Source organism: Xyrauchen texanus, chromosome 39 (genome assembly GCF_025860055.1).
Source record: "Xyrauchen texanus isolate HMW12.3.18 chromosome 39, RBS_HiC_50CHRs, whole genome shotgun sequence".
NCBI classification, from domain to species: domain Eukaryota; kingdom Metazoa; phylum Chordata; class Actinopteri; order Cypriniformes; family Catostomidae; genus Xyrauchen; species Xyrauchen texanus.
Window position 1 is genome coordinate 20,876,758 of NC_068314.1, and position 19,293 is coordinate 20,896,050.

General features: G+C 38.7%; 1 protein-coding gene across 2 annotated transcripts in view; it reads left to right on the forward strand.

The window, feature by feature from the left end:
* LOC127632731 (copine-5) overlaps positions 1 to 19,293 on the forward strand; it is a 179,940-nt gene that overhangs the window by 140,708 nt on the left and 19,939 nt on the right. For both annotated transcript variants that reach the window (XM_052111475.1, XM_052111476.1), the window contains 4 exons: positions 7,250 to 7,296; positions 8,932 to 9,113; positions 11,469 to 11,596; positions 17,640 to 17,742. In XM_052111475.1, the coding sequence (XP_051967435.1) occupies positions 7,250 to 7,296; positions 8,932 to 9,113; positions 11,469 to 11,596; positions 17,640 to 17,742 (460 nt within the window). The remainder of the gene's footprint in view (positions 1 to 7,249; positions 7,297 to 8,931; positions 9,114 to 11,468; positions 11,597 to 17,639; positions 17,743 to 19,293) is intronic.

Here is a 19,293-nt window from a genome sequence, read left to right on the forward strand (position 1 = left end):
TCTGCTAGCTACCTTGAGATGTCACACAGGTCACATAAACTACAACACATAGAGACTGTATCACCTAGATATCATATAGAGACTGTGTCTGTTCCCCAAACTACCAAACACAATACCCTCACTAAATAATTTAGAAAAAATGTGATTACATTCAAACTTGAACAAAACAAACAAATTGAAAATAAACATAATGTAAAGATAGGGCTATTAAACATTATATCTCTATCTGCCAAATCACTAATTGTTAATTAAATTATTACAGATCATAGATTGGATGCGCTATGTTTGACAGAAACCTGGCTTAAACTGGATGAATATATTACTTTCTACAGAGAAATAGTATATATGAACAAGTTCAGTCAGGATTTAGGACTCATCCCAGTACAGAGACTGCACTTACCAGAGTTACAAATGACTTGCTCTTATCATCTGATCTCGGCTGAATTTCACTTTAGTGCTTTTAGATCTTAGTGCTGCATTCGACACGATAGATCACAACATTCTCTTGAATAGGCTAGAGAATTATGTTGGCATTTGTGGAGTTGCATTAGCATGGTTTAGGTCCTATTTAGCAGACCGCTACCACTTTGTCTATGTAAATGAGAAATTGTCAAACCAAACAAAAGTAAAGTATGGAGTGCCACAGGGATCAGTTTAACGGCCTCTGCTTTTCTCATTGCATATGCTTCCCCTGGGGATATTTGATACCAATCTGTACTTTGAAAATCTAATTACCAATGTTTGTAGAACAGCATTCTTCCACCTAAGAAATATTGCTAAATTACAACACATGCTTTCTGTTGCCGAAAAACTAATTCATGCGTTCATGACCTCTAGACTAAATAATTGTAATGCATTACTGGGAGGATGTCCAGCAAGATAAATAAACTTTAGTTGGTTCAAAATGCAGCAGACAGAGTGCTGACAAGAACCAAGAAATATGATCATATTAGCCCCATTTTATCATAGTTACATTGGTTACCTGTTAAATTTTGTATTAATTTTAAAATGATGTTAACTACGTTCAAAGCTTTGAATGGTCAAGCTCTGCAGTACTTAAGTGATCTTCTACCACGCTATATTCCATCATGTTCATTACAATCGCAAAATTTTGGCCTGTAAATAGTTCCTAGAATATCAAAATCCACAAAAGGAGGAAGATCCTTTTCATATTTGGCTCCTAAACTATGGAATAGTCTCCCGAACACTGTTCGGGATGCTGACACACTCTCAGGTTAAATCTAGACTAAAGACTTATCTATTTAGCCAGGCATACACCTAATTTATCCTTCAACTCACAATTAGGCTGCTTTTAGTTAGGTCTGCCAAAACCAGAAACATTGATCTTGATTTATAAATCTGAAATAAATTGAATGGCATCTATGCTAATATTATTTTATTTGTTTCCCTTTCTCAACATCGGTACTCCTATCCTGAGGTCACCAGAACTGGCTGGATCCAGCTCCATTCCTTCTTTGTGTTGGACTTCACTGCTACGTGTTGCTGTGTGATGATGACTAATAGCAGCTGGTGCCAGCCAAACATCACTTCAGTCTATTACGATGGACTTCAGAGGATGAACTGATGCCAGCTCCAACCATAAGACATGGGACATTTCATATGCTATTGCCTGAACCTTGAACTATTGCTATTGCCAGACCTCACCGAAATTACTGGCCAGGTTGAACTGCGATGCACCTAACTGATCTCTGCCTGCATCACCTCGATCTAATTATGGACTACACTCTTGAAATGGAATACATAGACTATCAATTAATTTCCAATAAAACCCTTCATCAGCCAACTAACAAGGACAATTGCATCTATGTGAAGTTCTGCAGTTAATCCAGGATGGACTTCAAAGACATTAGTCATTAATCTTACAGTTCATACAAAATCTTTGTTTAAACACTGACCCTTAACACTTACTTGCACTATACATAAGTTATATTGGCATTATATTCATGATGTTAGCCAGAGGGGAACTGGCCCCTCAGATGCGCTATACAAAATGGGACAGCCTTTCTGTGGGTCCCCACCTCCAGCCGGGCCCAGGACAAAAGGTCTAGTTGTCCCCCCTTATCGGCAGCCCTGTATGTAGATACAGTATATTTGTATATGTATATGTATGTATGTATATATATATATATATATATATATATATATATACACACACACACACACACACACACACACTGGCAGCCACAAGTTTGGAATAATGTACAGAGTTTGCTGTTTCGGAAGGAAATTGGTTTCACCAAAGTGGCATTCAACTGATCACAAATATAGTCAGGACATTACTGTGTAAAAAAACAGCACCATCACTATTTGAAAAAAGTAATTTTTTTATCAAATCTAAACAGGTCCCATTTTCAGCAGCCAACACTCCAACACCTTATCCTTGAGTAATCATGCTAAATTGTTAATATGGTACTAGAAAATCACTTGCCATTATATCAGTTGAAAACTATTTGGTTCATTAAATGAAGCTTAACATTGTCTTTGTGTTTGTTTTTGATTTGCCACGTTATGCAATAGACTGGTATGTCTTAAGGTCAATATTAGGTCAAAAATGGCAAAAAGAAACCGCTTTTTCTAGAAATTCTCCAGTCAATCATTGTTTTGAGGAATGAAGGCCACACAATGCTTGAAACTGCAAAAAAACTGAAGATTTCATACAAAGGTGTACACTACAGTCTTCAAATACAAAGGACAACTGGCTCTAACAAGGACAGAAAGAGATGTGGAAGGCCAGATGTACATCTAAACAAGAGGATAAGTACATAGTCTGTAGTTTGAGAAATAGATGCCTCACATGTCCTCAGCTGACAGCTTCATTGAATTCTACTCGTTCAACACCAGTTTCATGTACAACAGTAAAGAGAAGACTCAGGGGTGCAGGCCTTAGGGGAAGAATTGCAAAGAAAAAGACACTTTTGAAACAGAAAAATAAAAGGTTAGAGTGGGCAAAGAAACACAGACATTGGACAACAGATAATTGGAAAAGAGTGTTATGGATCATAACCCCATTGAGATTTTGTGCGATCTGCTAGACTGTATGGCACGTGAGAAGTGCCCAACAAGGCAGCTGCATTTATGGCAAGTGCTACAGGAAGTATGGGATGGGAAATCTGTCACCTGAGTATCTGGACAAACTTACAGCTAAAATGTCAAGGATCTGCAAAGCTGTTATTGCTACACGTTGAGGATTTTTGGAAGAGAACACTTTGAAGTAGTTTAAGAGGTTTTTAAAAACAAATTCAATTTGTAATAGTAATTTTTCACGTTATTCATATCCTGACTACACATTGTGATAAGTTGAATGCCACTTTGGTGAATAAAATTACTAATTTCTTTCCATAAGAGCAAAATCGGTACATTATTCCAAACTTTTGGCTGCCAGTGTGTGTGTGTGTGTGTGTGTGTGTGTGTGTGTGTGTGTGTGTGTGTATATATATATATATATATATATATATATATATATATATATATATACAGTTCATCCGGAAAGTATTCACAGCGCTTCACTATTTCCACATTTTGTTATGTTACAGCCTTATTCCAAAATGGATTAAATTCATTATTTTTCTCAAAATTCTACAAACAATACCCCTTAATGACAATGAGAAAGAAGTTTGTTTGAAATCTTTGCAACTTTATTAAAAATCACATGTACATAAGTATTCACAGCCTTTGCCATGACACTCAAAATTGAGCTCATGTGGATCCTGTTTCCATTGATCATCCTTGAGATGTTTCTACAACTTGATTGGAGTCCACCTGTGGTAAATTCAGTTGATTGGACATGATTTGGAAAGGCACACACCTGTCTATATAAGGTCCCACAGTTAACGGTGCATGTCAGAGCACAAACCAAGCCATGAAGTCCAAGGAATTGTCTGTAGACCTCTGAGACAGGATTGTATTGAGGCACAGATCTGGGGAAGGGTACAGAAAACTTTCTGCAGCATTGAAGGTCCCAATGAGCACAGTGGCCTCCATCATCTGTAAATGGAAGTTTGGAACCACCAGGACACTTCTAAGAGCTGGCCGCAATCGGGGGAGAAGGGCCTGTCAAAGTGACCAAGAACCCGATGGTCACTCTGAAAGAGCTCCAGCGTTTCTCTGTGGAGAGAGGAAAAACTTCCAGAAGAACAACCATCTTTGCAGCACTCCACCAATCAGGCCTGTATGGTAGAGTGGCCAGACGGAAGCCACTCCTCAGTAAAAGGCACATGACAGCCTGCCTGGAGTTTGCCATAAGGCACCTGAAAGACTCTCAGACCATTAGAAACAAAATGATCTGGTCTGATGAAACAAAGATTGAACTCTTTGGCCTGAATTATCTTATCACCTCTTATCACCTGGCCAATACCATCACTACAGTGAAGCATGGTGGTGTTTTTCAGTGGCAGGAACTGGGAGACTAGTCAGGATTGAGGGAAAGATGAATGAAGCAATGTACAGAGACATCCTTGATGAAAACCTGCTCCAGAGCGCTCTGGACCTCAGACTGGGGTGAAGTTTCATCTTCCAACAGGACAACGACCCTAAGCACACAGCCAAGATAACAAAGGAGTGGCTATAGGACAACTCTGTGACTGTCCTTGAGTGGCCCAGCCAGAGCCCAGACTTTAACCGGATTGAATGTCTTTGGAGAAATCTGAAAATGGCTGTGCACCGACGCTCCCCATCAAACCTGAGGGAGCTTGAGAGGTCCTGCAAAGAAGAATGGGAGAAACTGCCCAAAAATAGATGTGCCAAGCTTGTAGCATCATACACAAAAAGACTTGAGGCTGGAATTGGTGCCAAAGGTGCTTCAACAAAGTATTGAGCAAAGGCTGTGAATACTTATGTACATGTGATTTTTTTTTTTATTTCGTTTTAACTTTTTTATAAATTTGCAAAGATTTCAAACAAACTTCTTTCACATTGTTATTATGGGGTATTGTTTGTAGAATTTTGACGAAAATAATTAATTTAATACATTTTGGAATAAGGCTGTAACATAACAAAATGTGGAAAAAGTGCTGTGAATACTTTCCGGATGCACCGTATACACGTATGTGGCAGGGCGGAGGGCGGGGCCAGGTCGTGATCCTACACACCCGGTCCCGTATTATGCTAATTATGCCTCCGTGAGGTTTAAAGGCTGACTGCAGAGGGCCATGCGGGAGAGAGAGATCGTTAGTGGACATGTCCGTCATGTGTGTGTGTGTTTGTGTCTTCTTTTACGTTTATCATTAAAACTATTATTTATATTATCAAGCCGGTTCTCGCCGCCTCCTTTCCATTGAATACGTTACACTGGTGCCGAAGCCCAGGAAGGAGGAGGGATACGCCGTGGTAGAGTTCTCGCCTACCCCAACGGAGCAGCCGCGGCCATCTGCAGGGGGACAAGGAGCCCAGCTGCCTGAAAGAAGATGATGGCCGGCGACCGCGAGGGGAGAAGGGGCTCCTAGCCGACCGCCTGGAGCGGTCAGGGCCGCTGCCAGGGGTGCAGGAGTCGCCTACCGGCCGCTGAAACGCAGCAGGGTTTAAGACCGCCGACCGCGAGCGGGGAGGGGCTCACTGGCGACCGCCTGGAGCGAGAACCGCTGCACACCCGGTCCCGTATTAGGCTAATTATGCCTCCGTGAGGTTTAAAGGCTGACTGCAGAGGGCCGTGCGGGAGAGAGAGATCGTTAGCGGACATGTCCGTCGTGTGTGTGTGTTTATGTCTTCTTTTAAGTTTATCATTAAAACTTTTATTTATATTGTCAAGCCGGTTCTCGCCTCCTCCTTTCCATTGAATACCATTCCAACGTATAAATATTCTCTGTTGACCTCTCTCATCAACAAGGGATTTTCTTCCACAGAACTGCTGCTTACTGTATGTTTTGCTCACTGACAAAGTCTACTGTAACTCAGATAACTGCTCTATACAATTGTGGTGAGAAGAATAGCCTTCTGAGATGCTGGTTGGTGCCGTTTTGGCTGCACGAGGTGGACCTACACAATATTAGGCAGGTTGTTTTAAAGTTGTGGCTGATCTGTATATATACAGGGTTGGGGAGTAATGGAATACATGTAACGGGATTATGGATTTAAAATACAAAATATAAGTAACTGTATTCCATTACAGTTACAATTTAAATAATTGGTAATTGGAATACAGTTACATTAAAAAATAATTTTGATTACTGAAGATATTACTTTGCATTTTATTGTCATTTGTTTCATTTAATATTTAGTCCTTTCAGATGGAAAACATTTATACATATAAATGATGCGATCCAAAGTGCATTTGAACAGCGGTGAAACACTTTCTTACGTGTTACATTCACACGAGCAGACAGAGAAGTAAGTTTGAAGGAAGTCTGGAGCAGAAGAAATAGAAATAAACCTTGTGTAAATTGTCAGCTGTACCCTAAGCTAAAATGCTATTTTTACATAACATACTGTGTATATATATATATATATATATATATATATATATATATATACTGTACATATACTGTATAAATAGGTCAGTGGCAAAACATTTATGACAACATAATGAAATATTTACTATTGTATTGCAAAATAGCCAAAACAATTATATTTAGTCAGAACACTTTTGAATGGCCAGCAACGTGGAAGGATGCTTTTTGCCTGGTATAATGGCGTAGTTATGTAAAATACCAGCAGGGAACGATGCTAACCAAACAATCCTTCACCCACTGGTGTGTGTGTGCGTGTTTCTCTTCGAGAATTGTTTTTATAAGACGACATGTAAAGTTTTTTTTAATTACCCAAGTTTAAAAGAAGATTGTGTCTCGAAGCTCCTGCATTCTGTTTCTTTCCGTTGTGCTATGTCTAGTAGTTTTGCACATGGACTTATGTAAGTGTTCACGTTCAGGTGAACTCAAAATTAGCCTAATTATACAAGGCTTAAAACAAAAATGATTAGTAGACTAGTTGTTCATGCAACCTACCAACAAGTTTCTTTTGAAAATATGTAGTTTTGCACATCCCTAGACATGACAGCACTATTCACCGATAGAAGTTAACACAGATAAAAAAAATAATCAGCAATGCTACTATTTGCTACATGGAGCTCCACCTTTCTTGCAGTGAGTGTGTTCTGATTAAGCACCTGTTTTGTGTGCGTGTTTTCACGTGTATATTTGCACAGATATATGTTCCTGTCTCATCTGAGGCAACAAAATCACTGAAGAGACTGCTTTTTGCTTACTCTTTTTTTTCTAATTTCTGCCTCCTTTCCCAGGACCCAGATCAATTTCACTGTGGCCATTGATTTCACCGCCTCTAATGGTAAGTAATTAAGTGGAGAGAATGGTGTGTGACCTCTTAAAATGTTGGAGAATTCAAACCAAATCACACAAATCTCTGAAAGCTAGACTTGACTGCTCGAGGCCATTGATTATGTTGCTCAATACATTCCTATTATTTGTCAATGGGTGGCTCCCTGTGCTGCGAGCTGAATGGGTAGCTGTGTAGGGGTTTGAGCCATGCTGTGAGGTGCGCTGGTTACATAAATCAGCCCAAATGGCTGAGCTACTCCAACCGCCTGTGAATGGGACTCCCCATCATTTTCATCCCTGCGCTTTTGCTGTAAGCTCAAATAATTACTGTTCTTTCTCAAGTAACTGCTTGCAAAAATCTTTGAATTATTTTGTAAATTAGCAAGATTTTTTCAGAACGCTGTAGCGAGAGGACGGAAATAGATGCCTGCGCAAGTGTAGTTTAGCAACATTGCAACCATCACTCAAAGACTGTTGGATCCCAACTGTTCCAAGCCCTGAACATCAATAGTTTGACAACAGTCATTGAGTGCTCATTTGTGATTCTTAAGTATACATCCTGGCATACTGTGAAGACCACAATTTGACAATGAAGAATATTTGAGAAGACTTGTATTAATGCCCTCTCAATATCTGATGGATTGTAGATATTTTATTTACAGTAAATCTGTAATGTGGGCCCTGCTGAAAATTCCAACTTAAGCCAGTATGCATTTCCACACTGTTCCATGTTGGTTAATGCTGGTTTGGTGCTGTATAGTTGGTGAACTGGCATAGCCAAGATGTTTCCAGCAAATCTTAGCTGGAGAAGGTTTTTGACCAAGGAAGTCTTGCTTGCTAATCTAGTTAAAGGATTAATTCAATGACTTCCTTTTCTTCATGGAAACACAAAAGCAGAAATTCCAAAGACTGCGCGTGTTACTTTTTTCATGAAATTACAATAAATGGGGATTGACACTATCTAGTTTTAAAATGGAAGCAAAAGTGGTCATAAAAGTATCACTGAAATGGTCTATATGATTATATGTGCTTACTGTATCTCAAGTCATAAGAAGCCATACAATGATCTCAGCAATCATTGAGCCAATGAGTTTTTGACTTTGCCACAGTAGGACACTAAATTTGCATGCTCACACACAACCTAGTATTTACCAAATGAGGTGAACCAGATCATTGAGTTAGTGAGTTGAACTTGAAAACCAGATCTGCCCAATTCGTGAACAAATCATTCCAGCCCTTTTTGTGAACCTGAACAACAGATTCATTAAAAAGACTCAAAAGAACAATTCATGTTCTGAAAAATGCTACTTCTCTCATGAAATATAATAATCCTTCCAAGGAGAGCTAGGGTGGATGTCAAGATTTTCAGTGAGTAACAACTTAAATTTCACTAAAATGGCATCTGAAATGGTACAGACGACATTTATGATAATGTAATGCTTTTGCATTCATAAAACTTAAAAGATTCAGTGCCCATTTAGTGTAATTGCATGGAAAAGGACAAACCTTTAAGAAGCTTGGTTGGGGCAACAGCATTTAAAACACACATATTCTGTTGACCAGCTAAGCTGTTTTTTTCAACAGGGTTGTGTTGTGTTGTGTTGTGTTATAACTGAGTAATCCAGATTTGCTGTTTTATTTCCAGGTAACCCATCCCAGTCTACATCTCTACATTACATGAACCCCTACCAGATGAATGCCTACGCGTTGGCTCTGAAGGCGGTCGGGGAAATCATCCAGGATTATGACAGTGACAAGATGTTCCCAGCGCTGGGATTTGGAGCCAAACTACCCCCTGATGGATGCGTGTCTCATGAGTTCCCCCTAGTGAGTGAGCTGATGTTCAACTTCTTGTCCTGAACATCCTTAGTCCACAAGAGGTTGTTGATGCAAGAGTCTCAATGTCTTTCTGTTTTCACACACTCTGTTGTATAAATACAGGTTTGGTTATTTCACCTACATCCATTATTAACAGGTGCATAAAATCCTTAGACAATCATATTTAGGAGAATATTATGTTTCTGTCTTGAGTTGCTGGCCAAATTGTATCACAGGTGTTCCCATCGTCTTTCTTGCCCTTGGGTGTGTATATGACCTCTTGTTCCTTTGTCGGTTCTTGTTTGTATGTAGAGTGTTAGTTGCCAGCATACTGCTGCTGAGTTTTTGTTACTTTCTTCATATGTTTACCTCCTTCATTGTATCCTCTTCTTTTGTTCAAATTAAAGTTCTGCATTTGGATCCCCACTCTATCATCTCTTCCCTGCACAAACCCTGACAGAAGAACCGACCAACAAAATGGACCCAGCGGAGGCGATGGGCATTTTCTTAACTTCCGCCTCCCATGACTCGGTATCGGCTGTAATCCAGGGCGTTGGCTTCAGGGCAACCACCTTATTGGTGTTTATGCTGAGGCACCCTTCAGTGTGGAGATGGTGGGTCGCATCAGTAAAATCATGGAGGAGAAGATGTTACTCGGGCTGTGAGGACACTACTTCACTGATCCACCTCCCAGCTCTTAACAGCTGCTCAACCTTTGTCCTCTGCTGACCGCCAGGAGGCGGAGGAGCACACAGCTGACTCCCAGGAGGTGGCTGCCACTTCAGCAGCAATACTTCTGACTGTCCGGTAGAGGAAGAGGAAGAGAAGGGCCCGCTCACAGGCATGGAGGCCGTTCCCCTGCCGCTGCCAGCACTGACTTCCACGGAGGCCGTTCCCCTGCCACTGCCAGCACTGACTCCCACGTAGGCCATTCCCCTGCCGCTGCCACACTCCCGGTCACAGAGGCCTCCACCAAGACAGACCCTTTGTCAGTGGGCCCTGTCCAAGATGTCCAGTCCCTAGTGGCTTCTGCTCCGCCAGTCCCAAGTGGCCATGGCCTGCTTGATCTTGTCCAATTCCCAGGTGCCTCCACACTGTTTTCTGACCCCTGTTCAGCAGCCGCAGCCTAGTCTGCCAAAGTCATCCACACCCAAGTGGCCTTCACAGAACCTCCTTCCTGTCCAGTGGCTGCCACGGATCTCACCATCTGCACTGTGGCCTCCACTGACCTCACCCGTCCAATTCCCTGTGTCCCTCCTGTGACTCTTCCTCCTTCGGCTCTGCCCGCTCCTCCTCCTGCGGCTCAGCCCACTGAGTCTCATCCTCCTGAAACTCCATTCCCTGTTCCACAGCCCAGGCCTCCTCCAAGGCCTCCTGGACCCACTCCCTTTCTGGAGCCACCACCCAAACTGCCAGACCTCACTCCCTTCCTAGAGCCACCTCCCTGGCCTCCGGACCCCACCCTTTTCCTGAAGCCACTTCCCTGGTCACCGGCTCCACAGTGAACTATTGGCATTTTCACTTTTTTGGGGTTTCAGGAGCTGCCCTTTAAGGGGAGTTTCTGTCACATTTTGGACTCATGTAGAGATCTTATTTTGAAAGTTCCTTTGTTTTGTCTCTGTTGCTGGCCAAATTTTATCACATGTGTTCCTCGTTGTCTTGCTAGCCCTTGTGTGTGTATATGCCCTCTTTTTCCTTGTTCCATTGTTGGTTCTTGTTTGTATGTAGAGTGTTAGTTGCCAGCATACTGCTGTTGGGTTTTTGTTACCTTATTCTTCATATGTTTACCTCCTTCATTGTATCCTCTTCTTTTTTCAAATTAAAGTTCTGCATTTGAATCCTCACATCGTATCTTCCCTGCACAAACCCTGACACATTGAACACCTTTGAATTCATTAGAACGTTGACTGAGCAAGGCCCTATTAACCAACATCATTGTCTGAACTCACTGACCTCTTGTGTCTTAATGGGAGAAAATCCCTGCAGCCATGTTCCATCATTCTAGAAGCTGTTATAGCACCAAAGAGAGGACCAACTACCTATTAATGCCCATGGTTTTTTAATTAAATGTTCATTAAGTAAAAATGGGTATGCTTTTTGGGCTGTCCACATACTGTACAGTATGTAGGGACTACATTAGGACCTTTTCAGAAAACTCAATTAGATGATTTTGGGTAGTCATTGGTGCTCTGGAAGCAGTTTAATGATGCTAAGAACAGATTGCATGGGGCATGACTATAATTGGCAGTGCTGTCATATTGATTGACACAATCCATGTTTTCTCTCCTCAACATTGTCTCTCTGTTGAACTGCTGTTTGCTTAAAACTGAGACACATATGTAACCATTGAGTCCTGTCTTTTAGAATGGCAATATTGAAAACCCCTACTGTAATGGTATTGAGGGGATATTGGAGGCATACCATCAGAGTCTAAAGACCGTCCAGCTGTATGGGCCCACCAACTTTGCCCCTGTCGTAAATCACGTGGCCAGGTAGGTTTAAAATACAATAAGTTTTTTTTAAATCAACAATTGGTTTTGCATTGTCACTGTGCACATGGAACACATATTTTCTTTTTTAAAAAAAGCAAGCAAGCATTGGATTTCTGCAGTTTTTATAAACACAACTACCACTCCAAGTAAAATATTTGAAGTTATTTATTGCAAAAAATATATAATATATATTTAATCAGGTGTATCTCATTTTAAACATACACATACACAGATTAGTGGTAACTGATATGTTTGGGGGTTTTTTTTCCCAGTGGACGATTTGGCAAAATGTAGATTATTATTTTATTTCTTGATTGCCTAAATGTACATTTCGCTGTGTGTTCAATCTCCAGTTGCATTAGGCTTATCAATTACAGTGCAGCATAACTGATGATGAAATTGACATTTATGAAGAGCTCCTTTAGTATTTAACCTTTCCTTTGACCATCCTTCCATTGTTTTCAAATTTAATTGCTATTCAAATTGATTATCTCTTGTTTTTGTTTCCATATAAAATGTCAGCATATTTGCACTTTGCATACAAATTATATATCGGCAAGATTTTACGGAATGCAATGTATATTTTCAGCATGAATTGTAAAATTGATCTTTTGTTTAGATTTTTTGAACAGTTGTGCACAGGGAGATAAAGAGACATATTAAGGGGCAGAGGCTCTAAACCTTTTTGAAGGACAGTCGCTTCAAAATTTGACATCAACGGGGGGTGGGGGGTTGTTGTATAATCTCCATCAGACTGGGTAGGTGACCCCAATTTATTTTTTGCTATAATATTTTTGTTGTCTTGTGCTATGTTTAATGCATAACTTGACATTTTTATCAGTGGATTAGGTAGGCCTGTTTATGTATCAAAATATTTGTCATGAAATTTGATTAAATTATCATGTATTCATTATTATTTTCCAAAAAATTCTAAAGACAAAAATATAAATGATGGGATCATTTGCACTATAAAGGAAAATTGACCAACACCTGGGTTTAGGTTACATTCACTGGTTCAAAAACTAAATTGTGGATAAAAAAATAAATGCATCATTTATTATATCATAAATGCACAACTGTAAGAAGGTTCAAAACCTTTTCAGTTTCAGTAAGTGCTGATTACATGTAATAGATTTGCATATCATCACAAGAACATTTATTAAACTAATAAATGAAATATAAATGAAATCTGTCATCTATACAGGCTGGTAAGTCTGATCTCTAAACCAAGCAGGCTCACAGAATGAAAAACGTAATGGTGTGTTACACATTAAGGACAAATAATGATCTTGAGTACAGTATTACCTACCTTTTCAAGTGTATTCTCCAAATATTACACAATAAGCATAATATATCATAACTGGGGAAGAAAAGAACAACAGTTAACTTATTTTGCTCATATACGTAGACATGCACAATTTTGATCTTGTGGAAGAAATCCAAACTACATTTACTTGAACATTAATTAACAACATTATAACATGAACTAACAATGAATAATACTTTTACAGCATTTATTAATCTTCTTTAATGTTAATTTCAACATATTCAAATTCATTTTTGATTACTAAATGCTGTAAACAATATATAGGGTTTTTTTTTCTTTCATGATACCAAATGCATTAACTAATGTTAACGAATGGAACCTTATTGTAAAGTGTTACCACTTTGTTAATTTAAAGTGCACATTTGTTTCATCAGTAATGCGCTGCCTGTCTGTTGCATGTGTGTGCATGTAATCTGATATGACCTCTGAAACGCATTGGGTATTATTGTAGTCATTATAATTGATAGTTAAATTCCAAAATCAATGCATCCAAGTTGCTGCATATTTGGATGCCTTTTTGCAGGCCAGCAGTCTTGCCTGGGCCCGGGACAAGATAATCTTAGATGGGGCCCCCCATGCCCAGATACTGCAGTTCTTGTTAAAACATACTAGACATGCAAAATCTGTGCATTTTGGGCACTTTTTGTGTGAAATCATATTTATTTTTTTGTCCATCAAAAGTGTGCTTTCACTTTTAATTAAGCATGAGCAGCGCAGCAAAAATAGACTCGGATCTGGCCCATTATCTGTTCACCGATGCCAACAGTGACGCATTTCAGCCGGCTTTTTATTTCTCATCTCCATAAATATATCTAGTAGTAAAGCAAGGGCTAGAAATCAATGAATTCTTTGCTAATACTTCCTCGTCATCATGGAGAGCGCAGTTCGCACCGCTTTCTCCTTTCCACAAGCGCGTGCTCTCCCGTGGCGTCTGTCGTTGCTATGCAACAATGAACTTGCGCGCCTGTAAAAACGAGCGCGCCGCGTCGCTATTATGAGCTAATATCCAAAATATTTCCATATGTGTCTCTTTCCTCCTTTCTTATCAACAAGTGGATTTACAGCCACCACATCAGCAGCACCGCCGGTCGCAATGTCTCAGGAATTTTATGAAGAGGACGCAACTGCACGCGCTTCGGGCATGCACGCGCATCAAGTACCGGGTTTGAGAAAACCTGGTACCGTGGCGTGACGTTTGAAACAAAATTAGTACCGACTTGGTACCGAAGTACCGGGTCTTTGACAACACTCATAAACGTTGGCTGCGCTGTTTCTTACCTTGCTCTACGTTGACTTTACTAACGTTAGTTCCAGCTTCTCCGTCACCACCTTTTTTAAAATATTTGTTTAGGACATCTCGAAGGCCTCTATTTTCTTCTTCCCTTCTTCTCTTTTCTTTTCTTTTCTGAGCACCAGACTTGTGCTGACCGGGCATTTTGATCGTAACGTTAGCCTACTGAACTTCAAATCAAATGACAACATCAAATTTTGATCAGTGGCCAAACCATTTTTGTTTTTAGGGTGGGCGGGGGTTCTTGACCACTATTTCAAGGACAATTAGGAAGAAAACAAATAAAAAGCTTTTATGTAACTCAAATATTAGATATTTTTTCCACAAATATGCCTATTTTATTTATTTTTTAACAATTATTCCATAATTTAATGAGGTGACCAGACGTCCCGGTTCATTACACAGGACAGTCCTGGTTTTTGGTAGGGTCACTGAATTTTTTTCTTCTTAAATTAAATCTCCTTGTCTTTCTCGCTATTGTCTCTGGTATCAATTGCAGAGAAGAAAATACATTTTGTTGCATCACACGTTTATTTGAAGATAAATTAATTCTAGTCTTCAGCAAATCCCCTAAAAATGTGTCTGGTTTATTTTATTAGATTTTTATTGTAAACCACAGAGTAACTTATGTACGTCTTTTTTAGCCTATATCTCTGACACTTTTAAAGGACAATTCTGTTAAATGTATGACTCAAATTATTATTCTCCATGTTTTTGCGGTTAAAGAAGAGCTCAATGAAATTTTCTTTGGTTGGTATTTAAAGATTTCTAACTGATTGCAGACTCGGCTGCCTCTCAAGCAATTATCAAACATTATAATTTTTTGATCTTCTGCGGCAGCTTCTGCGAGACGCTTACAGACGCATCGGGATTTAGGTACACGAGCCGCACGCAGAACTGCCCTGTATTGTGTACCTAATATTAGCAGTGGGCTTTTCTTGTGTTTTTGGATGTAGCATTTGCAGTGAAATCATGAGATGTAACTTATCAGCAAGTGCTTGTATGTACTGTATTTTCCCAAATAAGTCAGCAGCAGATAGAGAGAAAAGATTCAGAGAGAAATCTCAGTATATATTTTTTCTTTAGACAGGGATAATTTTAAATAAAACTAAATTAAATTGAATTGACAAATTGAAAATGAATTATTTGTTTTAATGAAAATTAAAATTTTAATCAATATCTCGGTTGTAATGACACACAGCTTTCACTTTGTTTAGTCTATGTTTGAGTGGAGGGAAAAAGCAACAAATAATTGAAAATGTCAACAGAACACAGTAAGAAGTGTGTTGAAGGACAGTTTTTTCATCATACACCTAAAGCATATCCTTTCATTCAGAAACCACTTTGAAGTCTGTTCAGCAGGAAACAAATCATAAAATATATATGAAAGGCAACAGAGGTGTTTTTGTTACATTTATATTGACAAACTGTTTTTCTTAGTTATGAAGTTTAAAATAAGCTTAAAACATTGATGTTGAGTTTACGGTTACAATTTCAGTTGTTTAAAAACTCAGACTTGACTAAGGTGGACTTGAACCCAACACTATATATATATATATATATATATATATATATATATATATATATATATATATATATATATATATAGTATTTATTTATTTATTTATTTTGGGGTGTGTGTGCAAGTTTTCATTTTGTGTGGCATTTGCACCCCTTATGCCACTAGGGGCACCTCAGCAAAAGGGCAGGGGCTCAAACGCCTAGAGCCGACCTCTCTGCATATGCCTGATTGAGCATTTGAACAACAGACAAGGCTGACATCTTAAATACTGAGCAATTTGTCTATGTATCACCATAAAACCAATATGATGAAGATGCTTGAGATGAATTATTTGCCTTTAAATTGTGACACTCACTCTGATGTTCCATCAAAAATTTTATCTTTGCATCAAAGCAAAACGCTAAGCTTGAAACCATCAGCTGCCTCCGTGAGCCCAAAAACTGACACAAAGAATGTTACTGACATGCACTGCTGACATGAAGGAAGCTTGTTATCCCACTGTAAAGCTCACAACATAGGTGTCGTAACAGATTGTCTCAGGACTGACTGCAGCTATTTTTAATTGTCATATAAATGGATAGTGGGTGTGCTTCCAGAAAAGGAAGGAGACCAAGTAATTGTCTGAAGACCTCTCCACCCCCTCCCTCATATCTCACAACCAAATCATTTTCCATCTGATTACACTGCATCCACTGTGGTAATTAGACTTTTTAAATTGAAGCATGTCACAGTTCCTTGGGTTCTTGCACAGAACTGGTCGAAAGCAGAGAATTGTTTAAACAAACAAAGGATGGGTTGTATTAACATGGTAGAATGGGTTTGAGAGATTTGAAAAGCAAATCTCTCAATATTAGAGAGAGTAGTGGATAAAGTAGTTTACTTAATGCACAGTAAAAAAAAATTATATATATATATGGACACTTTTTGGACACTTAAAGTGATAGTTCACACAAAAATTAAAATAATTTACTCACCCTCATGCCATCCCAGGCGTGCATGACTTTCTGTCTTCTGCTGAACACAAAGATTTTTAGAACAATATTTCAACTCTGTAGGTCCATACAATGCAAGTGAATAGGTGTCAGATTTTGTAAGCTCAGCATAAAAGTAACCCATAATTCTCCAGTGGTTAAATCCATGTGTTCAGACACGATATGATAGGTTTCAATTCTGTTGAGAAACAAGCTGAGTTCAGAATTGCATACTACCATACTACTCGTACTTTTTCTGCTATAGACATATATATGGCAGAAGTAGTAAGAGTAGTAGGATAGTATGCCATTCTGAACTTAGCCAGTGTTCAATATTTAAGTCCTTGTTTTTGGTCATTTGCATTCTTCCTGCATATCGCCCTCTACAAGGCTGGGAGGAGAATTTATGGTAAAAGCTGATTTAAATATTGATCTGTTTCTCACCCACACCTATCATATTGCTTCAGAAGATATGGATTTAACCACTGGAGTAGTATGGATTACTTTAATGATGACTTAATGTGCATTTTGGAGCTTCTAATTCTGGCACCCATTCAGTTGCTTTTTATGGACCAACAGAGCTTAGATATTTTGTTTGTGTAATGCAGACAGTCATACACATCTGGGATGGGGAGTAAATGATGCAGAGCTTTGCAGAGTAACCACAGGTGCAGTTCATCGCATTTTACAAACAGAAAGTGTCCATATGCTTTTTTGTCTTAATTTTAAACAATATATGTAATAATTTATCATTTGAAATCTACTTCTAGTGTTTCTTTGAAATAAATGCCATTTTAATTGATATTTTGTAATCTAATGCAAAAACTTTCACATATTTTTAAGTATGGCTTAAATGTACTTTTGGGGGCCACTGTGTGGATTGTTATTGTAGAATTCTCCCACCTATTTTTGTTGTTTTCTTCCCTCTGAAGTTATGCATCTGCTGTCCAAGATGGCTCGCAGTATTATGTCCTCCTCATCATCACAGATGGGGTCATATCAGACATGTCACAGACTAAAGAGGCCATTGTAAATGTGAGTACGACTTTATTTCATAGAAGAACGCACACAATATCAATTGAATTCAATTAAAAATCCAGCATATTCAAAAGCCAGTGCCATCCTTGTGCTCCTGCTTTCTGTGTTATCATGAATAGCCGTTTAGAAACCGCTAAACTGTTCAGTGGACTGAAAGGACCACCGAAAGAGGATATGTGCCTCATCAGGACTGGGTGCACATCTCATTATAGCTTATATATTATAAGAATAATATCATTCTCGGTTTGAATGACACATGCAAAACAGGTGACTCACTTTGCATTAAGGTCACCATTCATGCTTAAAAGGTCAGTTTTGTCTCCAGTGAAGCTTGTCATTCACCCAGCCTATAAATAGGCCTGACTTCCCAGCAGACTGGATTTAAAGGGAATTTGCGACTGTTAGTCAGACTTGTAGAACAGCCACACCTTCCTTTTAAGATCTTGCCTGCTGCTCTTTCCCCGTGGCCTACATCTGCCAAGAAGACTTACGTTTCCGCCCCTGCATGTCATTTAAGACCTGAATGCAAGGTAAAAAATAAAGTTTCACAACATAAGATGTTTTTGTGTTTCGTGTCAAAAGATAAGATTTAGTACTGAACATTTTAATAAAAATCTTTTGAATATTCAAATTTGTCAAAATGTAGTTAATGAATTAAAGATAATGAATGTTACTTGGCAATGCAGAGAATAGTTGATCTGATCTGAATCAGAAACAGGATATACTGTATCTATATAAAAAAGACTGTAATCTATATTGGTGGTTGCATCTCTTAATCAAGTGAAAATGTTATTTCTCAGTCTTGGTGTGTGATTAGTCATGTGAGCTGTAGTAATCCAATAATTACCATATTAAAATGTAAAAAATGTAAACTATGTTAAAAGGAATTAGTCATTCACTTACCTTCATGCTGTTTCTAACCCATGTTTTTCTCTGGAATGCAAAATGAGAGACACTGCTCTTGCCCATACTTTGACAAAAATGGGGGCTTTTAAAAGGATATTTCACACAAAAATGTTTATTCTCTCATTTTAACATTTACTCATCTTCCTGCTATTTTAGATGTGTATGACTTTCTGTCTTCTGAACACAAACAATCATTTTTTGATGAATATTTCAGCTTTGTTGGTCCAATGCAAATGAATGATGGCCAGAACTTTGAAGCTCCAAAAAGCACATAAAGGCAGCATAAATTTAATCCATACAACACAGAAGTGATATGATAGGTGTGGGTTTGAAGAGGTGTTTTTTTTTTTATTTTTATTTATTTTTTTACTATAAATCTACAAACAGCCCTCTTATGAATGTTCAAAAGGGTTTTTCTATTTCTGTTTTTTGCAGATTTATTGCATTATTTGTAGTAGAAGACTGCAAGTAGGTGGAGATAAAACAAAAAATGTGAATGGCTAAAAAAGAAGAGGAGCTCGGTCCTCACGTGAACACATATAGGAGGGCTGGTATAGTATAAAATATTATTAATATAGTATATGCTCTTGTATAAAAGGAGCGTCAAAGTTATGGCCACCATTTACTTGTTTTGAATGGGCC